This window comes from Vipera berus (genome assembly GCF_964194415.1).
Source record: "Vipera berus genome assembly, chromosome: 1".
In the NCBI taxonomy this organism is placed as follows: domain Eukaryota; kingdom Metazoa; phylum Chordata; class Lepidosauria; order Squamata; family Viperidae; genus Vipera; species Vipera berus.
The window spans coordinates 4,656,038-4,680,666 of NC_138202.1; the positions used below are offsets into that span (position 1 = coordinate 4,656,038).

At 48.0% G+C, this 24,629-nt stretch overlaps 1 protein-coding gene across 2 annotated transcripts; it reads right to left on the reverse strand.

The window, feature by feature from the left end:
• Positions 1–4,976: 4,976 nt before the first annotated feature.
• Positions 4,977–24,353, reverse strand: TNFAIP8L1 (TNF alpha induced protein 8 like 1). Of its 2 annotated transcripts, none has more exons than XM_081321474.1 (2): positions 23,538–24,353; positions 4,977–5,674 (listed from the first exon to the last, which is right to left on the reverse strand). In XM_081321474.1, exon 2 carries the CDS (start codon positions 5,667–5,669, stop codon positions 5,109–5,111), a length of 561 nt encoding a protein of 186 aa, XP_081177600.1. In that variant the 5' UTR covers positions 5,670–5,674; positions 23,538–24,353; the 3' UTR covers positions 4,977–5,108. The 2 variants fall into 2 exon arrangements, with proteins under 2 accessions (XP_081177600.1, XP_081177601.1); XM_081321475.1 differs by lacking the exon at positions 23,538–24,353 and adding an exon at positions 16,631–16,652.
• Between the last annotated feature and the right edge of the window lie 276 nt (positions 24,354–24,629).

Below are 24,629 nucleotides of genomic sequence, written 5' to 3' on the forward strand. Positions count from 1 at the left end.
TTGAATATCTCTGAACATAATAATTCCTCCCCCCCCTTTTTTTTTTTCCTTCTCGCATTCCAGAGAAGAAGAAAAAAATTAGAAAGAAATTGAGGTGGTTTTTTTTTTCCTCCCCCATCTGGCAAATGTATTCCTGGCATACCATTCAAAATTGAGATGCTCACCCAGTCGTCCTTGACCATTCATTTAGTGACTGTTCGGACGTACGACGGGGGCTGGAAAAAAAGGGCCTTATGACCGTTCTTCACCCTTAATGACCGCGGCAGCCATTCGAAGGCTCGGCAACCTATTTATGACGGTCGCAGCGTCCCCAGGGGGGGCGGGTGTCACGTGATTCCCCTTTTACGACCTTCTGACAAGCAAAGTCAACGGGGAAGCCGGATTCGTTTAACGACCGCGCCACTAAGTTAACCACTGCAGCGATTCACTTAACGACTGCGGCCAGCAAGGTCGTAAAGTGAGGCAAAACTCACTGGACAACCGTCTCGCTTAAGGACAGAAAGCTTGGGCTCCATTCTGGTTGTAAGTCGGTAAACTACCTGTACAATAATAATAACGATAAAGTTGGAAGGGACCTTGGAGGTCATCTAGTCCAACCCCCCCTGCTCAGGCAAGAAACCCTGGCCCAGGGGTCGGCAACCTGAAAAAGGAAAAGAGCCACTGAGAACCGGTTCCATCACACATAAAAAAAAAGTGGGAGCTGTGTGCGTGTGTGCATGCACGCGCATGCACAAAAAAATGTTTTGCGCATGCGCAAAACGGTTTTTTCTTGCACATGCGCGGACACATGCGGTTGCCATTTTTTTATGTGTGATGGAACCGGTTCCCGGTTGCGCGACGGCGACGGCCCGTTTGCAGAGCTACCGCCTTCGGCAGCCTGCAAACATGCCACGACAGCTTTCCCAAAGAGCGGCGCCGCTGCCCGTTCGCGCGGAGGTGCGCGCGCACCTCTCCAAAGGTTTGGGGAGGTGCGCACGCACCTACGGTCGTTCGGAGAGGTGCGCGCGCACCTCTCGGAATGGGCAGCGGCGCCGCTTGTTGGGAAAGCTGCCGCGGCCCGTCTGCAGAGCTGCCGCTTTCGGCAGCCTACAAACATGCCGCGGCAGCTTTCTCAAAGAGCGGCGCCGCTGCCCGTTCGCGCGGAGGTGCACGCGCACCTCTCCAAATGTTTGGGGAGGTGCGCACGCACCTCCGCCCATTCGGAGAGGTGCACGCGCACCTCTCCAAACGGGTGGTGCCACTCTCCATTTGGAGAGGTGCGCGCGCACCACTGCCCGTTCGAAGAGGTGTGCGCGCACCGGGCGGCTGGGAGCCGCAGGAGACGGCTCAAAGAGCCGCATGCGGCTCTAGAGCCGCAGGTTGCCGACCCGTGCCCTGGCCTATACCATTTCAAACATCCCTGATTTGGTGCTTCTAGGACTGAATGCCCCAAAGGTGCTTTTTTGAAAAATTCCAAATTCAATACTTCTAGAGACCGAACGCGGAATCCCAATAAAATTGGCACGTTCCCCAAAAGAGGCTCCTAGATTCCTTCCGATTTTATTTTGGCGCTCCCAGCGAAGGGAGAATCCGGTTTGCCATCTGCAGAGAGCGTTCCAGATTAGAGGGATCTGCAGAGATTAAATCCCAAAGGCTGACTCGCATTCTTGTCTTCCTCCTCCTCCTAACTGCCAGAATGTGGGTGTGGAACATTACGAGATCTGCCATTATGTCTCTTGCAGTGAAGTTTGTACTTCAACAAATAAGTTTTAATAGTCCCGAGGGGCAGGGTTGCAACTGTTCAAACAACCACACACACACACAGACAAAAAACAACCCAGCCCATCTGCACTTCGCACTAATTTCTGGAAAGAATCAAAAGGAAAAAAAAAAACATTTGCCAAGCAACTTCCCCGCCAGCCTTTCTAAGCAACTGGAGTCATCCAGGAGAGGAAATTAATTTTATTTTATTTTTTCCGGGCTTTTTCCAAGCATTTTCAGTTAGATAAAACAGTTGGAAGGTTTGTTTGCCAAGCATGCTAACTAGCGGACTCTGGGAGTTGAAGACCACCCACCTTAAAGCAAGCTGGCTGGGAATTCTGGGAGATTAAATCCACCCATCTTAAACCATGCTGGCTGGGGAATTCTGGGAGTTGAAGTCCACCCGTCTTAAAGCATGGCTGGCTGGGGAATTCTGGGAGTTGAAGTCCACCTGACTTAAAGCATGCTGGCTGGGGGATTCTGGGAGTCGAAGTCCACCCATCTAAAAACCCAAAAGCACTTTTTTTTTCTACAGGCAACTGGACGTTCTTCTTTTTGTTTGAAGATGTTTTGCTTCTCCTCCAAGAAGCTTCTTCAACTCTGACTGGCTGGTGAGGAATGGAAAGATTGATCAAGAATCTCCATAGACACCCATCTTAAACCATGCTGGCTGGGGAATTCTGGGCGTCCACCCATCTTAAAAGTTGCCAAGTTTGAAAAGCATTCCTCCAGGGCGCACGGAGTCCAATTACAGCGAGACAGAATCTAGATGAATGTTCCAAGGGGGGGGGGGAGAAAGTCCTTTGTTGTTTGACAGTGAAGGCTGGACACCCATCTATTGTGGGTGCTTTAATGCAGCTTTTCTCTCAGACCAGATGGATGCCCTCAAGGTTCCTTCCTTTTAAGTATTAACTTTTAAGTATTTCCACAGGAGCTCCTGCTGATCGCCAAGCTAAATGAACTGCTGGTTGGAAGTGGACATTTAAGTGAGGGGTCCTGTTCTCGGAGCTTGCTTGTTTTCTTGCAGACGTCTCATGACCCAACTAGGTAATGTCATCAGTGCTAGAAGGGAGACGGGTGTGTGAAGAGGAGGAGGAGAAAGACTGTGGGGTGCTTGCTGCTCTCTGATCTTGGTGGTTTTCTTGCAGACGTTTCATGACCCAACTAGAGAACATTATCAGCGCTAGAAGGGAGACGGGTGTGTAGAGAGGAGGAGGAGGAGGAGGAGGAGGAGGAGGAAGACTGTGGGGTCCTTGGTGCTCTCTGAGCTAGATTGTTTTCTTGCAGACGTCTCATGACCCAACTAGGTAACGTCATCAGTGCTAGCAAGGAGTGGGCTTTGCTGTCACTTTATATTCTGGTGTCTTGCCTGCCTGTCTGGGGGTGGGGGGCCGGTCTTAGGGATTCTTCGGTTGGGCCGTTGACTAAGGGCTCCTTGGCCGTATCTTCACTGGGGTGTTGCTTACTCGGTCCGAAGGTGACCTTGGAGTTAACCTCTGCTGATCCGGGTGCCGATTGCTGGTGGCGGAGAAGTGCTGGAGTCTTTCTGCTCCCTTTGGGGAGCTGGTTGATTGCCTCTTTCGCATCCTCTGTAGGCGTGCTTAACGCCTACGTGCCCGTCGATGGCTGATCGGTCAGAGTGCCAGGCTTCTAGAAAATTCCCCGGCATTTTGGGACTTGGCCTGGTTCTAGGACGGTCACATTTTCCCCATTGCAGCTATGGCTACATCTGTCTATATCAGGGGTCTTCAAACCTGGCCCTTTTATGACTTGTGGACTTCAACTCCCAGAATTCCTCAGCCAGGCATGCTGGCTGAGGAATTCTGGGAGTTGAAGTCCACAAGTTATAAAAGGGCCAAGTTTGAAGACCCCTGGTCTATATGGTGTGAAATTCAAGAATTTTCGTCAGGCCTTTTGACAGCCAGTTGGTGTTCGTGGCTGCGTTCTGCCGGTCTTTTTTTTTTTGGCCCGTTTGTCCTACACAGTGGTTGTTGGAGTTCTTGCCTTGTACGTTGTAGATGACTCCTGTTTTTTTCCCTTCTGTGGTTGCTGGGTTTTTTTGGGTTTGTTTAGGATGTTTTGAAGGACTTTAGTTGGCTTGTGTGCTGTGCTGATTCCATGCGGCAGGCAAGACACCAGGATATAAACGGACAGCAAACAGTACCTTACTAGCCCTGATGATGTTACCTAGTTGGGTCATGAGACGTCTGCAAGAAAACAAGCAAACTCAGAGAGCACCAAGAACCCTACAGTCCTCCTCCTCCTCTCCACAACACCCACTTCATTCTAACACTGTTACCTAGTTGGGTCATGAAACGTCTGCAAGAAAACAAGCAAACTCAGAGAGCACCAAAGACTTCTCGTTTCAACCCTGAGTTGCAAATATTCTCCTTCCTTGGGACCATTCAAAGTGTTGAGTTTATGTGTCTCTGAATGCCAGCCACGTTGGGGGGAAAACACCCACCGAGGTCCCACTTGGCCAAAGGGGCTCCTTGGAAAGATCGGCGAAAGACTGCCAGAGTTAGCAGGCCCAACCAAATCAAATCTTTGGTTTATAGTTGCTTTCATCCATCTTCTGCTCTAGAAGACCAGATGCAGAAGTGCAGAGAAGAGCGACAAATATGGTTAGGGAACTGGAGTCTACACTATATAAAGAACGGTTGCTGGAATTGGGGATGTCTAGCTTAATGAAGAGAAGGACCAGGGGTGACATGATAACCGTGTTCCAGTATCTCAGGGGCTGCCCCAAAGAAGTGGGAGTCAAGCTATTCTCCAAAGCGCCCGAAGGCAGGACAAGAAGCAACGGATGGAAACTCATCAAGGAGAGAAGCAACCTAAAACTAAGGAGAAACTTCCTGACAGTTAGAACAATTAACCAGTGGAACAACCTGCCTCCAGAAGCTGTGAATGCTCCAACACTGGAAGTTTTTAAGAAGAGACTGGACAACCATTTGTCTGAAATGGTATAGGGTTTCCTGCCTGAACAGGGGGTTGGACTAGATGACCTCCAACGTCCCATCCAATTCTGTTGTTCTGTTCAGGGGCAAATCTGGAGATGGTCCTTAATTGTGGTCTCCCATAAATCAACCAACCCAATAAACGGTGGCTGGCCCTAGTTGCCTTCTTCCAAAACCTTTACAAACCCTGTCCATTCCTTGGAGAAAATTTGAGAGGACCGTGGAGAAACCCCAGGTAAAACCATCCATAAAAACTAAAAAAAAAAAAAAACAACAACACACAATACACCCCACAATCTCATTCTTAAAATACCACTAAATTACATCAGAAGCACATCCAGAGGGGGTGAAACCCAAGCAACGGCGTCCCCAGATGGGTCCTCAAGACAACGATGGTGTTTTTTTTTTCTTTCAGATGTTGCCTTCATCCAGCATTTGGTTCAGCCCTTCGCAGATCCGCCGCAGGTGAGTCTGGTAAGGCTCGGAAGAGCCGTAAAGGGCCGACAGGAAGTCCAAGTCCGCGAAATGGTTGAAGACGTGGTTGATCCGAGCGTGGGATTTGGCGGTCAAGTGAGTGTTGATGGCTTGGTGGAGCAGGTCCCGGCATTCGTTGAGCATGTTGGCCATGATCCGACGGTCAAAGGTGAAGTCTATCTGGTAGAAGCTGATGGCGGTCATGGCCAAGTTGTGGACCTTCTTGCGGAAGCGGTCCATCAAGACCAGCTCTTCCACGCCAAACTGCTTGTTGCGGTACAGCACGCCCAACTTCATGACGATCTTGATCAGGTTCTTGATGACCTTCTGGGCTTCTTTGCGATTGTGGGTGAACTCCTTGGTGACCCGGTAGAGCTCGTCCAGGATCTCGCTGCTGGTGTCGTCGATAAAGATGCTGGCCATGTTCTTGGAGGCCATCTTGCTCACCAGCTTCTTCTGAGCTTGGAGAGCCAGGTTCTTAGTGCTGAAGGGATCCATCTTCCCTGAGAGATGGGAGGAAAAAGCATCCATCATCATCATCATCATCACCAACAACAACAACAACCACCTCATCATCTATTACAGCATAATCATCTAGACAGGCAGGTTGGGATATCCTCTGAGGAACATTTCACCCAACTGGAGTGTGACGACCTACAGCCTGGAACTAAGGAGAAACTTCCTGTTAGAACAATTAACCAGCGGAACAACCTGCCTCCAGATGTTGTGAATGCTCCAGGACTGGAGGTTTTTAAGAAGAGACTGGACAGCCATTTGTCTGAAATGGGGTAGGGTTTCCTGCCTGAGCAGTGGGTTGGACTAAATGGCCTCCAAGGTCCCTTCCAACTATACTATTCTATTCTGTTCTGTTCATTCTCTATTCTGTTCTATCTAGTCTAGTCTATAGATTATAATTTATTTTCTAGTCTAATTTCTATTCTATTCTATTCTATTCTATTTATTCTCTATATTGTTCTATTTTCTATTCTATTCTACTTTCTATTTTAGCTTAATTTCTATTCTATTCTATTTATTCTCTATTCTGTTCTATTCTAATTTCTATTCTATTCTAATTTCTATTCTAGTTATATTTATTCTCTGTTCTGTTCTATTCTATTCCATTCCATTCTGTTCTATTTATTCTCTATTCTATTCTATTCTATTCTATTCTATTCTATTCTATTCTATTCTATTCTATTCTATTCTATTCTATTCTATTCTATTCTATTCTATTCTATTCTATTCTATTCTATTCCCCATAATGATTAGGCTCCATTATGCTCATATGTCAAGGATTACATATACCGTATATACTTGAGTATAAGCCGAATTTTTCAGCCCACTATTTGGGCTGAAAAATTCCACTTCGGCTTATACTCCAGTCAACAAAAAAATTTACCGAGGACTTGTGCGCGGCCGAGGCTTTGGTGCTTCCGGGATCGCGCGCACCTCTCCCAAGCCACCGCCGTCCGAGACCTGCCGAAGTTTGGGGAGGTTTGGGGAGGTGCGCGCGCACCTCCCCAAACCTCCCCAAACGGCAGGTCTCCGTTCCTCCGCGCCCTGCCTGCCTGCTTCTTTCCGCAGCGGAAAGAAGCAGGCAGGCAGGGCGCGGAGGAACGGAGACCTGCCGACGTTTGGGGAGGTTTGGGCGCCTCCCCAAACCTCGGCAGGTCTCCGTTCCTCCTGCCGACGTTTGGGGAGGTTTGGGCGCCTCCCCAAACCTCCCCAGGTCTCCGTTCCTCCGCGCAGACCTGCCGACGTTTGGGGAGGTTTGGGCGCCTCCCCAAACCTCCCCAAACGTCGGCAGGTCTCCGTTCCTCCTGCCGACGTTTGGGGAGGTTTGGGCGCCTCCCCAAACCTCCCCAGGTCTCCGTTCCTCCGCGCAGACCTGCCGACGTTTGGGGAGGTTTGGGCGCCTCCCCAAACCTCCCCAGGTCTCCGTTCCTCCTGCCGACGTTTGGGGAGGTTTGGGCGCCTCCCCAAACCTCCCCAGGTCTCCGTTCCTCTGCGCAGACCTGCCGACGTTTGGGGAGGTTTGGGCGCCTCCCCAAACCTCCCCAAACGTCGGCAGGTCTCCGTTCCTCCTGCCGACGTTTGGGGAGGTTTGGGCGCCTCCCCAAACCTCCCCAGGTCTCCGTTCCTCCGCGCAGACCTGCCGACGTTTGGGGAGGTTTGGGCGCCTCCCCAAACCTCCCCAGGTCTCCGTTCCTCCGCGCAGACCTGCCGACGTTTGGGGAGGTTTGGGCGCCTCCCCAAACCTCCCCAGGTCTCCGTTCCTCCTGCCGACGTTTGGGGAGGTTTGGGCACCTCCCCAAACCTCCCCAGGTCTCCGTTCCTCCGCGCAGACCTGCCGATGTTTGGGGAGGTTTGGGCGCCTCCCCAAACCTCCCCAAACGTCGGCAGGTCTGCGCGGAGGAACGGAGACCTGGGGAGGTTTGGGGAGGCGCCCAAACCTCCCCAAACGTCGGCAGGAGGAACGGAGACCTGCCGACGTTTGGGGAGGTTTGGGGAGGCGCCCAAACCTCCCCAAACGTCGGCAGGTCTGCGCGGAGGAACGGAGACCTGCCGACGTTTGGGGAGGTTTGGGGAGGTGCGCGCGCACCTCCCCAATCTTCGGCAGGTCTCCGGACGGCGGCGGCTTGGGAGAGGTGCGCGCGATCCTGGAAGCACCGAAGCCTCGGCCGCACGCAAGTCCTCGGTAAGCTCCGGGCGGTCACTTGCTTCGCGTCTCCTGAGGGAAGGGGGGGCGACTGGAGCGGGCGTGTTTCCTCGCCTGCTGGGCGCCGCGATTTGCCCGGGGAACGCGCGGGCCCCGAATGGCAGCGTGGAGCGAGGAAGCGGACAGCCAGGGCTTCCCCGAGAGCCGCGGCCACACAGGGTATTCCTGTGTATTCAGGCTTGCAAAATGGCGGATCGAGCCTCTGCTGGCGGCGGAGGCTTGCAGAACGGCGGATCGGCTTATACTCGAGTCAACAACTTTTCCCAGTTTTTGGGGGTGAAATTGGGGGTCTCGGCTTATACTCGAGTCGGCTTATACTCAAGTATATACGGTAGTCTTTTTTCTTCCAGGTTCACCAAGCACAACTGTGGCAAGGTAGATTTGCTGAGAGAGTGACTGGTCCAAAGTTATCCGATGCTCAAAGTGGATTTGAATTCTCTAGATCACTGTTTCTCAACCTTGGCATGTTTAAGAAGCTTCAGTCAATCAGAACAGAGTTGGGAAGGGAGCTTGGAGGCCTTCTAGTCTAACCCCCTGCTCAGGCAGGAAACCCTATACCATTTCAGACAAATGGCTGTCCAGTCTCTTCTTAAAGACCTCCAGTGTTGGAGCATCCACAACTTCTGGTGGCAAGCTGTTCCACTGGTTAATTGTCCTCACTGTTGGAAGCTTCTCCTTAATTCTAGGTTGCTTCTCTCCTTGATTAGATGTTTCTTGTCCTGCCTTCTGCTGCTTTGGAGAATAAGTTGACCCCCCCCTCTTCTTTGTGGCAGCCCCTCAAATACTGGAATACTGCTATCACGTCCCCCCCACCCCCAGTCCTTCCTTTTCTCTAGAACTAGCCATATCCAAATCCTGCAACCGTTCTTGGTGTGTTTTTGTCTCCAGGCCTTTAATAATCTTAGTTGCTCTTCTCTGGCACTTTTTTCAAAGTCTCAACATCTTTTTTCGGAATGTGGTGACCACAATTGGGATACTGTACTCCAGGTGTGGCCTTACTCAAGCTTGATAAAGCAGTACTAATACTTGTCATGATTTTGATTCTGTGCCTCTGTTTATACAACCCAGGATTGCGTTCGTTTCTTTTGGCTGCTCCGGCTGCTGCACGTATGAATATACAACATATGCTGGCTGGGGGATTCTGGGAGTTGAAGTCCACCCCTCTTAAACACCCTAAGGTTGAGAAAGCCTGCTCTAAATAAAGTTAAGTTTCTAAATTAGGGAAAGATCTCGCTTTGCAGGCCGCTTGTATGAGGTGTCGTTTTGTCCCAAAATGGAGATGTTAAGAAAAACACTCGCCTATTTCCTACCCCGCCGCCCCCAGGTTCTCAGGGAGCTGCAAATCAAATGAGCAGAAACAAAAATGTAAGATTAGACAAGGAAAAATGGTCAGAAACTCAAGATTCATTCAGCCTCGGTGAATTTTTGTCCCTGTCTTCTCTCTTTTGCTCTGTTTGCTAACATCTCCCCAGAGCGTTAAGTCTGCAAGGCACCGCAAGCCACATTTTATTCTTGCCAGGTGTCAAATTTGATTCAAAGGCAGAAAGAAAGGGAGGGGAGAGACAGGGAGGGAGGGAGGGAGGGAGGGAGGGAGAGAGAGAGAGAGAGAGAGAGAGAGAGAGAGAGAGAGAGAGAGAGAGAGAGAGAGAGAGAGAGGAGAGAGATTCCGATGAATGGCAGCCTCATATTGCAAATTCCTCTCTTTCTGGAGATTAATCAGGACTTGTCTCCCGCCATCAGCTTATCTTGCTTTCCCCCCACCCCAACCCCTCAAGTAAAGCATTCTTATAAAAATGACATTTTAAGACCAGCAGATCTGCTGCTCCATTCTAGAGAACAATTAAGAGCAATTAAGAATAATTTAACAACAAATGCAGCCAAAGCCAGAATTGAGAAGGGAGAAACAGACGGCAAACCCCATCCAGGCAACGAAGCTGAAGGAACAACAGGGGATCCTCCGCTGTAAGATGATGGGATTACGAACAACGGCACGACAAAGGAGCAACAATGGTGCGTTGGAAGATCCTTAAGAAATAATAATAATAATAAGTTGGAAGGGACCTTGGAGGTCATCTAGTCCAACCCCCTCCTCAGGCAGGAAACCTTATACCATTTCAGGCAAATGGCTGTCCAGTCTCTTCTTAAAAACCTCCAGTGTTGGAGCATTCACCACCCTTGGAGGCAGGTTGTTCTACTGGTTAATTGTTCTGACTGTCAGGAAGTTTCTCCTTAGTTCTAGGTTGCTTCTCTCCTTGACTAGTTTCCATCCGTTGCTTCTTGTCCTGCTTTCAGGTGCTTTGGAGAACAGCTTGACTCCCTCTTCTTTGGGGCAGCCCCTGAGATACTGGAACACTGCTATCATGTCACCCCTCACCCTTCTCTTCATTAAACTACACATACCCAATTCCAGCAACCGTTCCCTATATGTTTTAGCCTCCAGTCCCCTAATCATCTTTGCTGCTTTTCCCTGTACCCTTTCTAGAGTCATTTGCCTGCATGCAGGAACCAGCGGGACCATCAATAATAATATTGTAACTTTTATAAAACTTCAATAAATAAAAAAATCTACTAACAATCCAAATTGCTCACTTTGCAATGAGAAAGTTTAAACTGTTTCACATTTAATATGTGAATGCAGCAAAATCGCGCAAACGGATTACAAAGCTAGACATGACCGAGTTGCTAAACTAATCCACTGGGCATTGTGTAAAAAATACGACTTGCCTGTGTCCGAAAAGTCGTGGGAACATAGGGTGGAAAAAGTTGTCGCGAATGAGAGGGTGAAGATCTTGTGGGACTTCCGAATACAGACAGATCGCCATTTGGAACACAACACGCCAGATATCGCAGTTGTAGAGAACTGAAGCATACAGCTGATTGATATCGCTGTACCAGGAGATGCCAGAGTCGAAGAAAAAGAACTAGAAAAAATTATGAAATAATGCGACCTGGCCATCGAAACTGCGCGATTATGGATGAAACGCGTAAGAGGGATACCCATTGTCATCAGGGCACTGGGAACTATGTCCAAAAACTTTGCAAAACACATCAAGAAATTGCAACTTCCTGCAATAATTCCAGCAAAGCTACAAAAACTGCGCTACTTGGAACATCTTCCATTTTAAGGAGATACCTGGTTGATACCTAGGATGCTGGCAGCAGCCCGTGTCAACCATTAGTGCCAGTCAGTTTGAGTGTTCAGTTGAGTGAGTTTCATGTTTTATGAATAAAAGTTTTATAATAATAATAATAGTAGTAGTAGTAATAGTTGGAGGGGACCTTGGAGGTCATCTAGTCCAACCCTCTGCTCAGGCAGGAAACCCTATCCAGGGTAGGCCACCTTGGCTCTTTTATGACTGGTGGACTTCAACTCCCAGAATTCCTGAGCCAGCATGACTCAGCTTGGAAACCTCTCCCTTTCCCCTCAGCATGGCTGGCTCAGGAATTCTGGGAGTTGAAGTCCACCAGTCATAAAGCGGCCTAGGCCCAGGCGAGGGGTAGTTGGAGGGGACCTTGGAGGTCATCTAGTCCAACCCTCTGCTCGGGCAGGAAACCCTATCCAGGGTAGGCCACCTTGGCTCTTTTATGACTGGTGGACTTCAACTCCCAGAATTCCTGAGCCAGCATGGCTCAGCTTGGAAACCTCTCCCTTTCCCCTCAGCATGGCCGGCTCAGGAATTCTGGGAGTTGAAGTCCACCAATCATAAAGCAGCCTAGGCCTAGGCCAGGGGTAGGCAACCTTGGCTCTTTCATGACTGGTGGACTTCAACTCCCAGAATTCCTGAGCCAGCCAGGGCTCAGCTTGGAAACCTCTCCCTTTCCCCTCAGCATGGCCGGCTCAGGAATTCTGGGAGTTGAAGTCCACGAGTCATAAAAGAGCCAAGGTGGCCTACCCCTGGCCTCTACCATTTCAGACAAAGGGAAGAGGAGAGACATTTTCTTAAAGGTAGAAAGCAGAAACCTGAGTAGGCTGGTCTTTAGGAATGGAGATTTTGTCATCCGTTCAGAACGTCTGGCCAACATCATTCATCTACAAAGAACAACTAGAAACCCTACATAAACAACACCACAGGGAAGGCCAAACTGCCACCATTAGCTCAGAGGAACAACACACCGAGGATTTGCATTTCCCCTCTTGCCTGTAAAGCCAGCCGTGACCCCTACACGACGCCCTAAGAATCTGGCAACAGCTATTAAAATATTAAAGGACACAATCTCACACAGGAACAGGCATCTCGATGGCAAAGCTCCAAAGAACGCATAAAAACCCACCTACTCTCAACTCCATTTTGTCAGCCGTCCCACAACCGCATGCTGTTTGTCGGTTCTGATTGTCAATAAACAGAGATCTCCTTTCCTAAGCAGCCAGCCTCCGTTTTATTTTTCAGTGTCTTTCTCCCGGCTTGGAACTGGACCTGATTTTTCTTCCCATAGTTGTCCTCTGCAAATTTGATGAGCCCCCCCACTTCTATTTCCTCTTCTAGGTCATTTATGAAGTTGCTGAAAAGTGCTTTGGCCTAACAACAGGGTGACAAGGTAGCAACAATGGAGCATTAGGCCCCTAGCTTGTAAACAAGAACCGGTGGGATTATCAAATAGAGAAAATTATGGAAAAGCTAAATTGTTCTGGGATTTTAGAATTCAAACAGACAGACAGTCACCTGCTGCATAACACCCCAGACTTAACAACTGTCGTTCAGAAAGACCAAAAAAGCCTGGATAGCGGACGCGACAGTACCTGGAGACAGCAGAAGAGAAAGAAATGGAGACGATCACAAAATACACAAACCCGCACATAGAAATAGAACCACTGTGGCAAAAGAAAAGCAAAGGTTGTCCCAATAAGAGTAGGTGTGTTGGGTGCAATCTGAAAACATCTGGAGCGCCAGTGTCACAATCGGCATTGACAAATTCACCATCGGTCAGTTGCAAAAGGCAGCTTGACTCGGAAAAGCTTCCATCCTGCAACACAACTTTAATATTATTCAACATCTGCCTCTGCCAGGTCCTCAGGAAGGTGGGTAAAAAATGTCAAATCCAGCCTAAACATCTGGCTGCCAGCAATCAAAATAAATAAAAGCATCTTTCTTTCTGACAAGGCTCCATCTGTAACCCATTAATAAAAGTGGTGTGTGGGGGTGTGTGTGTCTGTGTGTGTGTGTCAGGAGTGTAGATTGAGCAAACCCTCGTAAATATGAGTCAGTTGCCAAGCACCCTAATTTTGATCCCATGATGTTAGGGGAATGCTGTGATGGTCGTAAGTGTGGGAAAACTTCCGTAAGCCTTTTTTTTATATATATAAATGCTGTTGTAACTTTGAACAATCACTAAATGAATGGTTACTTCTAAGCCGAGGACTGACTGTATCATAATTGGCAGACATTCTTGGCTTATCTTCAGCTGCCTTTTTCTGCGTCCTAGCTGTGAAGCCTATTCAAGAATCGACAGTTGTTTGTGGCCGCCATCTTGACTTTTTTGACCTCCCAAGGATATCTTCTAGATTAGAGCACCTGAAGTGTTAATACCACTTTACAAGGCCTGGGTAAGGCCACACTTGGAATACGGCATCAGGTTTTGGTCACCACGATGTAAAAAAGATGTTAAGACTCTAGAAAGAGTGCAGAGAAGAGCAACAAAGATGATCAGGGGACCGGAGATTAAATCATATAATGAATGGTTGTGGGAACTGGGTGTGTCTAGTCTAAAGAAGACAAGGATTATGGGTGATAAGGTAGCAGTCTTTATATGTGGATGCTGAAGCAGAAGGGGGGAGGGGAAATCAACCTGTTTTCCAAAGCACCTGAGGGAAGGATTAGAAACAACGATGGAAGATAATTAAAAAGAGACCCAACCTAGAGCTAAGTAGGAATTTCCTGATAGTAAGAACAATTAACCAGTGGAACTACCTGCCTCCAGAAGCTGTGAATGCTCCAACACTGGAAGTTTTTAAGAAGAGACTGGACAACTATTTGTCTGAAATGGTATAGGGTTTCCTGCCTGAGCAGGGGGTTGGACTAGATGACCTCTAAGGTCCCTTCCAACTCTGTTATTCTATTCTATTCTATTCTATTCTATTCTATTCTATTCTATTCTATTCTATTCTATTCTATTCTATTCTATTCTATTCTATTCTATTCTATTCTATTCTATTCTATTCTATTCTATTCTATTCTATTCTGTATTTCTATTCTGTTCTGTATTTCTATTCTATTCTATTCTATTCTATTCTATTCTATTCTATTCTATTCTATTCTATTCTATTCTATTCTATTCTATTCTATTCTATTCCATTCCAATTATCGGGGGTCCCCAACCACTCTGAAACCACGCCCCCCCCCTCCGGTCTGTGGAAAAACCTCTCTCCATGGAACTGGTCCCTAGTGCCGAAAAGAGGGGGGGGGTCTGTTCTAGAGGCAGCTGACTGCCAGCTGATTGAGATGCTGGAGCTTCAGTGGAAAAGCTCCGAGATGGCGTTGCCAGGAGAAGCCGACTTCTGTTTTTAATTCCAGAGGGATGCGCAATGTGGTCAGTCCGCGTTCCGTGAAATGAAAACCGTGGTTTGATGAGCTCAGCCAGCTAAGCAAGGATCAAACCAAGCTGTGGGGTTCCTGAACTGGCAATCAGCTTGACTCCGTTTGGAATCCATTTGGTAATTACATACTTAGCAAACAAGCAAAACCAGCCCAATTCCCGGCACTCGGGTTTTGCTCGGATCTGAACCACCCCGATAATTACAGCGGTCTTGGTCAACCTACAATTTGGACGGATTCAGATTCAGCTGGGTAGATACATTGCTTCCTGCCAAAGCATCAGCACAGCTCAGAATGTCAAGAGTGGGAAGGGACCTTGGAGGTCATCTAGTCCAGCCCCCCTGCTCAGGCAGGAAGAACCTATCCCATTTCGGACAAATTGGCTGTCCAGTCTCTTCTTAGACACTTCCAGCGTTGGAGCATTCACCGCTTCTGGAGGCAGGTAGTTCCACTGGTTAATAGTTCTCACTGTCAGGAAGTTTCTCCTTCGTTCTAGGTTGCTTCTCTCCTTGGTCAGTTTCCATCCGTTGCTTCTTGTCCGGCCTTCGGGCGTTTTGGAGAATAGCTTGACTCCCTCTTCTTTGGGGCAGCCCCTCAAAACTTGAAAGAGTGCTCTCAGAAGAGAGATTAGACAGTGCTTGAGCAGGGGGTTGGACTAGAAGACCTCCAAGGTCCCTTCCGACTCTCGCTATTCTGTTAAATGGAGCAAAGCTCACTTAACAAACGTCTTAGCCATGTAAATTGGGGGAAGGGGGCAATTGTGGGTCGTACGTCAAGGACTTACCTTTATGGAAAAGATGTTGGTTTAGTATTGGACGGTTGAACCTTTAGCAATGAGTCTTAAATCAGGGCAGTTTCCCTTCCATCTGTCCCATCTCTTAACCTTCCTTTCCCTTCCCTAATCAACCCTCTTTTGAGTTTTGCACATGGATAGCTTTTGCAAAGTTTCTGCAAAACAACCCACTCTTCTCCCTGGGAAACGTAAGCCCTGCAACCGAATGAATTTTTCATGGAGGCACAGGGGGAGAAAAAAAATAAATCTCTTAATAATTTACAGGCCAGCCTGGGGGAGGAAGGAGAGAACTCAGAGCAGTCAGAAAGCCATGTCTCAGGCTGGGTTTTTCAACCTCGAACCACTGGAGTTTGGGTGGACTTCAACTCCCAGAATTCCCACCGCCGGCTAGGGAATTCTGGGAGTTGAAGTCTACCCATCTTCCAGTGGTTCGAGGTTGAAAAATACCGTTTTAAGGTTCCACCCTGGCGAAGCTTCACAAACTTGATTTGAGGTTTTAAGGTTAAATTGCCTACTGAGTTGCGGGCTCTAAATTTTATATAATATAATAATATAATATAATATAATATAATATAATATAATATAATATAATATAATATAATATAATATAATATAATATAATAATATAATATAATATAATATAATATAATATAATATAATATAATATAATATAATATAATATAATATAATATAATATAATATAATATAATACAATATAATATAATATAATATAATATAATATAATAGTTAATCTTTTTTAACATTTGTATTATTGTGTTTTATTGTTGTTAGCCGCCCTGAGTCCTTTGGGAGATAGGGCGGCATATAAGTCCCAAAAATAAATAAATAAATAATATATAATATAATATATAATATAGGTAAAGGTAAAGATTCCCCTGCACATGCGTGCTACTCGTTTCCGACTCTAGGGTCCGGTGCTCATCTCCGTTTTAAAGCCGAAGAGCCAGCGCTTGTCCGAGGACGTCTCCGTGGTCATGTGGCCGGCATGACTAGACGCCAAAGGCGCACGGAACGCTGTTACCTTCCCACCGTAGTGGTCCCTATTTTTCTACTTGCATTTTTACGTGCTTTCGAACTGCTAGGTTGGCAGAAGCTGGGACAAGTAACAGGCGCTCACTCTGCTACGCGGCACTCGGGATTCGACCCACCAAACTGCCGACCTTCTGATCGACAAGCTCAGCGTCCTAACCCACTGAGCCACTGCGTCCCTATATATAATATAATATAACAATATAATAGTGTATGTATATACACACACACACACACACACACACACACATACATATACATAGATGATAGATAGATAGATAGATAGATAGATAGATAGATAGATAGATAGATAGATCTATTTATAAATGTATTTATTGAATTTATATGACACCCCCCCCAATCTCACCAGCTGGAGTGACTCTGGGCAGCTTACAACTGTAACAAAACCAATAGATACAAAAGCATTAAAATTAAGATGGGCAACCATTAAACATTATCATGGATATTGCTAAGCATATTTGATTTGTGCTTAGATTGTAAGCTGCCCTGAGTCTTCAGAGAAGGGCGGGATATAAATGGGATTAAAATAAATGGGATTAAATATTGCATCACAATCTCAGGGGAGGGGGGTGGGCCTGTAGCTAAACATGTTTGCCCTTAGCTCCTCCCACTCTTGACAAAGCTCCTCCCCTATGTCGCAGACCTTTTACTCACATACCTGAGAACTAAGAATCCATTGGAGTGGGAGGGGCTATAATAATAAATGTTCATCCACCAGGCCCCGCCTCCTGATTCACTAGGCTCCGCCCTTTATTTCACAAGCTTCTCTCCTTTTAATAAAAGGCCAAAAATGGGAGGTTTTCTGCCATCCGTCATTATGGGAAGACCCCTAACTTTACTCTCATCCAGAAGATGGATAAATGACATTAAATAATTGTCCTAGTGGACAATCACTTAAATAGGAGCCAGCCGTGTGCTGCAGCTGCCAAAAAAGCCAACACAGTGCTAGGCTGCATTAACAGAGGGATAGAATCAAGATCACCTGAAGTGTTAATACCGCTTTACAAGGCCTTGGTAAGGCCACACTTGGAATACTGCATCCAGTTTTGGTCACCACGATGTAAAAAAGATGTTGAGACTCTGGAAAGAGTACAGAGTAGAGCAACAAAGATGATCAGGGGGCTGGAGGCTAAAACATACAAGGAACGGTTGCTGGAATTGGGTATCTCTAGTTTAATGAAGAGAAGGGCAAGGGGGGACAGGATAGCAGTCTTCCAGTATCTCAGGGGCTGTCCCAAAGAAGAGGGAGTCAAGCTGTTCTCCAAAGCGCCTGAAGGCAGGACAAGAAGCAACGGATGGAAACTCATCAAGGAGAGAAGCAACCTGGAATTAAGGAGAAATTTTCTCCAGTTAACCAGTGGAACTACCTGCCTCCAGAAGCAGTGAATGCTCCAACACTAGAAGTTTTTAAGAAGAGACTGGACAGCCAATTTGTCCGAAATGGGATAGGTTCTTCCTGCCTGAGCGGGGGGTTGGACTAGATGACCTCCAAGGTCCCTTCCAACCCCGTCATCATCATCATCATCATCTGGTGCTTCTTTCCCAGTGCCTCTGACTTTAACTACAAGCAGTCCCAGCCCGCAGGGCCTTGGTGAGGGTTATATGGGAATTGTAGTTTGAAACATCTGGAAGATGCCTGCGCTCGGCTTGTCGGCTGCTCAGAAGAGCATGGAGGTCTAATCCAGCTGGGCTGTTCTTTTTGTGATGAAATTTCATGGAGAAGAGAAGGATGTCTTGCTCTCCATCTTGACGATTAAAAAAAGCCTCCAGAACCAGGAGCAGTCTACCTCTGGGAGAGCAAAGGGGAGCACTGGCTTCAGGGCCTCCTTATCTGAGATTCTGCTTACTGTCCAAAGCAGGAGCTACTGGCTTGTTTGACTGTTCAGCTAGGAATCCAGAAAAAAAGTAGCAATATTCATTCATTCATTCATTCATTCATTCCTCCCTCCGTCCCTCCCTCCATTCATCCATTACGACCCTTTCGCGTTCATTTCATCAATACATTCTCTAGGTCGTCCTTGACTTAAAACCACCGCAACTAAACCCAACGTTTCCGTAGCTAAGCGAGACCTTCGCTAAGCGAATTTTTGCCCCGCTGTACGACCTTTCTCGCCAACGTCGTTAAGTGAATCTCTGCAGCGAATAAGCGAGCAGACTGGCTGTTAAAGCGAATCCGGCTTTCCACCCCTCCTCCCTCGATTTGGCTTGTCAGAAGGTCGCCCCCCAAAAAAGCATCACATAACCCCGGGATGCTGCAACCCGTCCTAAATCCATGCCAGTGGCCTCTGGATTTTGATCACGTGATCCCCCCCCCCAGGGAGGCTGCCACGGCCGCGAGTGCGAAAAACGGTCCCCGGTCTCTTTTTTTTTTTTTCATGGCCGGTCACTAAAGGAATGGTTGTAAGTCGGGAAGCAGCTCTGCCGATTCCTCCGCCTTTACTCATTTCCCAAACTGTAATTATTCTTCGGCAGCCGATTCCCTCCTTGTTTGTTCTGTATCGCTCTTCCATCTTCTAATTGCGATTCTGGCTGGCACGCCTAGGATGATAGGATCGCCCTGAAGCTGGGTGTAAATCATGTTTGGATCCTTCTCCACCCTTTTGCAGGGTGGAGGTGCCAGCTGGCCTTGCCGAATTGTGGCCAGTCACAACTTCTCCGAGGCAGGATTCCTCCTTACTAGAAACAACAACAACAACAATAATAATAAAGTTGGAAGGGACCTTGGAGGTCTTCTAGTCCAACCCCCTGCTCAGGCAGGAAACCTTATACCATTTCAGAGAAAAGGTCGTCCAGTCTCTTCTTAAAAACTTCCAGTGTTGGAGCATTCACCGCTTCTGGAGGCAAGGAGTTCCACTGGTTAATTGGAGAAAAATTTCTCCTTAGTTCTAGGTTGCTTCTCTCCTTGATTAGTTTCCATCCGTTGCTTCTCGTCCTGCCTTCAGGCGCTTTGGAGAACAGCTTGACTGCCTCTTCTTTGGGGCAGCCCCTGAGATATTGGAAGGCTGCTATCCTGTCACCCCTGCTCAGGCAGGAAACCTGAGCCTTGGTGGAGCAGTGGGCTAATGCCTCCTTAAGTAACACCAGCTGCCTGCCATTAGTGCAGGTTCGAGTCCCACCAGGCTCAAGGTTGACTCAGCCTTCCATCCTTCCGAGGTAGGTAAAATGAGGACCCAGATTGTTGGGGGCAATTAAGCTGACTTTGTAACAATGCCGCTTGGGGTGTGTGTGTGTGTGTGAAAGCCCTAACAAGCAGGCATATACATAGAATGAAGGCTACTGCTAAGCTTGTAAGCCGCCCTGAGTCTTCGGAGAAGGGTGGGATATAAATGGAATTAAAATATATATATATATATATATATATATATATCATTTCAGACAAATGGCTGTCCAGTCTCTTCTTAAAGACTTCCAGTGTTGGAGCATTCACTGCTTCTGGAGGCAGCTTGTTCCACTGGTTAATTGTTCTCACTGTCAGGAAATTTCTCCTTAGTTCTAGGTTGCTTCTCTCCTTGACTAGTTTCCATCCGTTGCTTCTTGTCCTGCCTTCAGGGGCTTTGGAGAACAGCTTGACCCCCTCCTCAAATATTGGAACGCTGCTATCCTGTCCCCCCTTGTCCTTCTCTTCATTAAACTAAAGGTAAAGGTAAAGGTAAAGGTTCCCCCGCACACGTGTGCTACTCGTTTCCAACTCTAGGGGCCGGTGCTCATCTCCGTTTCAAAGCCGAAGAGCCAGCGCTTGTCCGAGGACGTCTCCGTGGTCATGTGGCCGGCATGACTAGACGCCAAAGGCGCACGGAACGCTGTTACCTTCCCACCGTCGTGGTCCCTATTTTTCTACTTGAATTTTTACGTGCTTTCGAACTGCTAGGTTGGCAGAAGCTGGGACGAGTAACAGGCGCTCACTCTGCTACGCGGCACTCGGGATTCGACCCGCCAAACTGCCGACCTTCTGATCGACAAGCTCAGCGTCCTAACCCACTGAGCCACCGCATCCCTTTTTTCATTAAACTAGACATCCCCAATTCCAGCAACCGTCCCTTCTATGTTTTAGCCTCCAGTCCCCCGATCATCTTTGTTGCTCTTCTCTGCACTCTTTCCAGAGTCTGAACATCTTTCGATGTTCTCCTGTGGAGTGGGGAGATTCAGCCCTCCCCAGTCTAGTAAAACCACTCTCGGGATGGAGGCAGTCCTCGCCTTACGACCACAAGTGAGCCCTCAAATTTCCGGAGACTGAGCTGAGCCAGCGTTTTCCCACCGGAACCATCCCTGAAGGAGGCAGCCGTGCCGTGGGCACAAAAGTTAAAGCGTCCATCGGATCCACCTCCCGCCCACAACTGAGGCCCAAAATGCCTGTTGCTAAGCGAGGCGCTTGTTAAGTGAATTTCGGCCCCGTTTTTACGACCTGTCTTGCTGCCGTCGCTAAGCGAATCACTGCAGGGGTTCAGTTAGTCACACGGTTGTTAAGTGACTCGGGCATTCCCCCCCCCCGTTGGACTTTGCTTGTCGGAAGGTCGTCAAAGGGGACCCCGGGACACAGTGTGTCTGAGCGTGCACAGTCTTATTGCGCGAGCGGAGCCTGGTGTGGTTGTCATTTGCGGAAACGCGAGAAAAATGTCTACATTTCGTTGTCATTTATTCAGATGGTAAGAACGGTGTTAATTTAAGGTTGGCAAAAGAGAATATTATGGGAAGAAGAGAAAATGAAGCCAAGCCGTTATATGGACTATAGAATTATAAAAATTAATTGTTACCGATCGTTTTTTAAATCCCCAGACAACACAGTGTTTACCAAATATGAAGGCGATTCTGTTAAAAAATTATGTTAAAAAAAATATCAATAAAACATATTTTTTTAAAAACCAAAACGAAATCGGGGTCGCTCGGTAGCTGGTTTGCCTTTGCTATGCCGGGGTCCCAACAAGCCAAATCCGTGGGGCAAACCCGCCCCCCCCTCAAACCAGGGCAAGAGGAGGTCTCGTTTAACGACGAACGCGGTTGCGGTCCTAAGTCGAGGACAACCCTCATGGCTTTGGAGCTGCCGGATTGAAGGATTCGGAAAGCGAAAAGAAGGCAGAGTCGGGTGGATCGCCGTGTCAATATTTGGCCAAGCGTGATGTTTCTCAAGTTGTGATACGTCGCATCAGCCGACCGGCTTTCCAGGCCGAGCGAGAATTCGAAAGAAGGCACAGTCGGGTGGGTTGCCGTGTCAATATTTGTCCAAGTGTGATGTTTCTCTGCTTGTGGTAGGCCGGATCAGCCGTGCGAGAATTCGTATCCAACGGGCGTCTACTTTTGATCCGTGACCCTCCGTTCCAAGAATGGCAGGCAACCCGGTGCGTGTTTAAACAAGTTTTCAGATCCTGCCTGCGGTTTTATTGTTTTGCTGACTTGCTTTCTCTCCGTTTTTTTTTCCCGGTCAGAGAGAGAGAGAGAAAAATAAAAATAAAAATCAGCAGCTCTTCCTTGCAAAGCAGATTTTGCAAACTTGGTTTCCCGTCGGAAAGATGAAACTACAGTTCCCATCTCCTGTTGGGGATGAGGGATCTGGGGATCAATGTATTCGGAGATAGGGGGAAAGAGGGGGGGGGGGCTGGGGAAAGGACAGCAGAACCCTCCCCCCTCCTGAAATCAATCAGGACTGGTGAACGATGCAGACAGTCCGCGACTTAAAACGGCTCGTTTAGTGACGGTTCGAGGTTACGACGACGCTGGGAAGAAAAAAAAAAAGGACCGCGACCGATTTTCACACTTTGGGCCGTTGGAGCCTCAGGTGATCAAAATTCTTGACACTTGGTAACCGACTCATATTTACGACCGTCGCAACATCCCGGGGTCACGTGATCACCTTTTGCGGCCTTCTGAGTCAAGAGTCAAGTCAAGAGGGAAGCCGGAATTCACTTAACAACGGCGCCATTAACTGAACAAGCGCAGCGATCTGCTTAACAAGCGGGGGGGGGGGAAGGAAGGTTGGGAAAAACGAGGCATAAACTCACTGTACCAATGTCTCACTTAACAACGGAAATTTTGGGCTCACTTTAGGTCGTAAGTCGAGAACTACCCATACCTTTTACCGTGCCGGTTTTTCAAGTGCCCAGATTTTGATCATGTGGGGATTCTGCGACGGTCGTAAGCACGAGGACAATCGTAAGTCCTTTTTTTTTTCTTCCAGGGCCATTGTAACTTTGAACGGTCGCTAAATGAACTGTTTATAAGACGAGGAAACCCTGCAGTGTGCAATCAATAAAGATTGGTGTCCTGCTCTTATGCAAAAAAAATAATAATATCCCTCTTAGTGAGAAACATTAAATAGCATGAGCTGGAAGGGACCTTGGAGGTCATCTAGTCCAACCCCCTGCTCAAGCGGGAGACACTATACCATTTCAGACAAATGGTTGTCCGGGCTCTTCTTAAAAACCTCCAAGAATCAGGAAGTGACCTTGATTTCTGCACATGTTCAAAGTTATTCTTTTTAACAGATACTCTTCCTTTAATACATGGTGCAAAGAGCTGGCTGGTTTTTTTTTCAGAGTTAATTGATGATGATCAATTCAATTTTTATGCTCTCGGATTCTCACTTGATCTTGTTATTTCTTACAAGGCCTTCTGAGTTTTGGGGGATGAAAAGGGCTGAAAGAAAAGATCTGCGAGTCCTCGACTTACAACAGGTCCTCGACTTACAACAATTCACTTAGTGACTGTTCAAAGTCACAACGGCGCTGAAACAAGTGACTTGTGACCGATTTTCACACTTAAGGACCGTGGGCTGCCTTCCCGTGGTCATGTATGATTTACATTCGGGGGCTTGAAAAAAAGCGACTCCTATTTATGACACGGTTTTTTTGCGCTGTCCCGCGAATCCCCTTTTGCGAGCTTCTGACAAGCAATGTCAACGGGGGGGGGGAAAGCCGGATTCACTTAACAACCGCGTCACTCACTTGAAGAGTTGCAACGCTTCACTGAACGACCGTGGGGAGAAAGTTCGTAAAACGGGGCAAAACTCACTTCGCCAATGTCTCGCTTAGCGACGTAAATGTTGGGCTCAGCCGTGGCCGTAAGGCTACCACGTTCCTGGAAATCCCCTCTTCGGATCAGCCCGGCAAGCGGAAGCCAGGAAATGGGGGTGGGGATCAGCACCCCGTTAAAAAGAGATCAAGTTGGGGGTTCGGCTTTGGTTCGCCCCCCCTCCCACAGAAGCGACCCAGCCCGCTTTCCTTCCCTTTCACACGGTCTCCCTCCCTTCCACCCTTCCATACCTGTTTTTTTTCTCTTGCATTCAGACGAGCTGACGATGTCTTTTGCGGTTCCTCCTTTCCTAGTCGCTGGGAATCTTGCGAAGCCTTCGCGAAACCCGTGCAAAGAATCGAGGATCCTTTTGTTAGTCTCTGCTTGCTTTCTTTGCCCAAGATGGGGGTCTAACGCTCGGGGGTGGATCGAGGGATCCTTGGCTTTTCTCTTCCTTCCTTCCTTCCTTCCTTCCTTCCTTCCTTCCTTCCTTCCTCCCTTCTTTCTTTTCTTTCTTTCTTTCCTTCTTTTCTTTCCGTGGTTCTCCCGCGGCTGGCCGGACCCGCGGACGGAAATCCCACACCGCCGCTTCGGTCCAAAGTTGAAACTTGATGCTCTCGCAACGCTCTTTTGTGTGTGTGTGTGTGTGTGTGTGTGTGCCTGCGCGCGCGCGCGCGAACACACACAGACACACAGGCACACGCACACACACGCAGACAAACACACACACACACACAAACACACACACACACAGAGAGACAAACACACACACACACACAAACACACACACAAAAACACACACACACAAACACACAAACACACACAGAGACACACAGACACAGAGACAAACACACACACACACACACACAAAGACACACACACACACACAGACACAGACAAACACACACACACACACAAAGACACACACACAGAGAGACAAACACACACACACACACACACACAAACACACACACAGAGACAAACACACACACACAGACACACAAACACACACACACACGCCTCCGGAGCGAGAGACGCGCAACAGCCCGATTCAAACTCAAGGCGAAGTTGAGCTGGAGGGCGGGGTGGGGGGGGGGTGGGGAGGAAAGACGTGAGTGGCAGGTGGAGGTGGCCAACCGCTGGGGAAGGCTGCCTATGAACCAACCAATGGGCGCGTGGGGGGGCCCTGCCGAAGTGGGAGGGCTTTAACGAGGGGGGGGGAGAGAGAAAGAAGAAGGGAAAGTTGCCCTTTGGTTTCTGGACTGTCTTAATTTAATTTTATTGAATTTAATTTTATTGAATTTATATACCGCCCTTTCCCGAAGGACTCAGGGCGGTTTACA

What these genes read in the sequence shown, in the direction of transcription:
- TNFAIP8L1 (XM_081321474.1), bottom strand. Translation starts at nt 5,669, where the DNA reads ATGGATCCCTTCAGCACTAAGAACCTGGCTCTCCAAGCTCAGAAGAAG.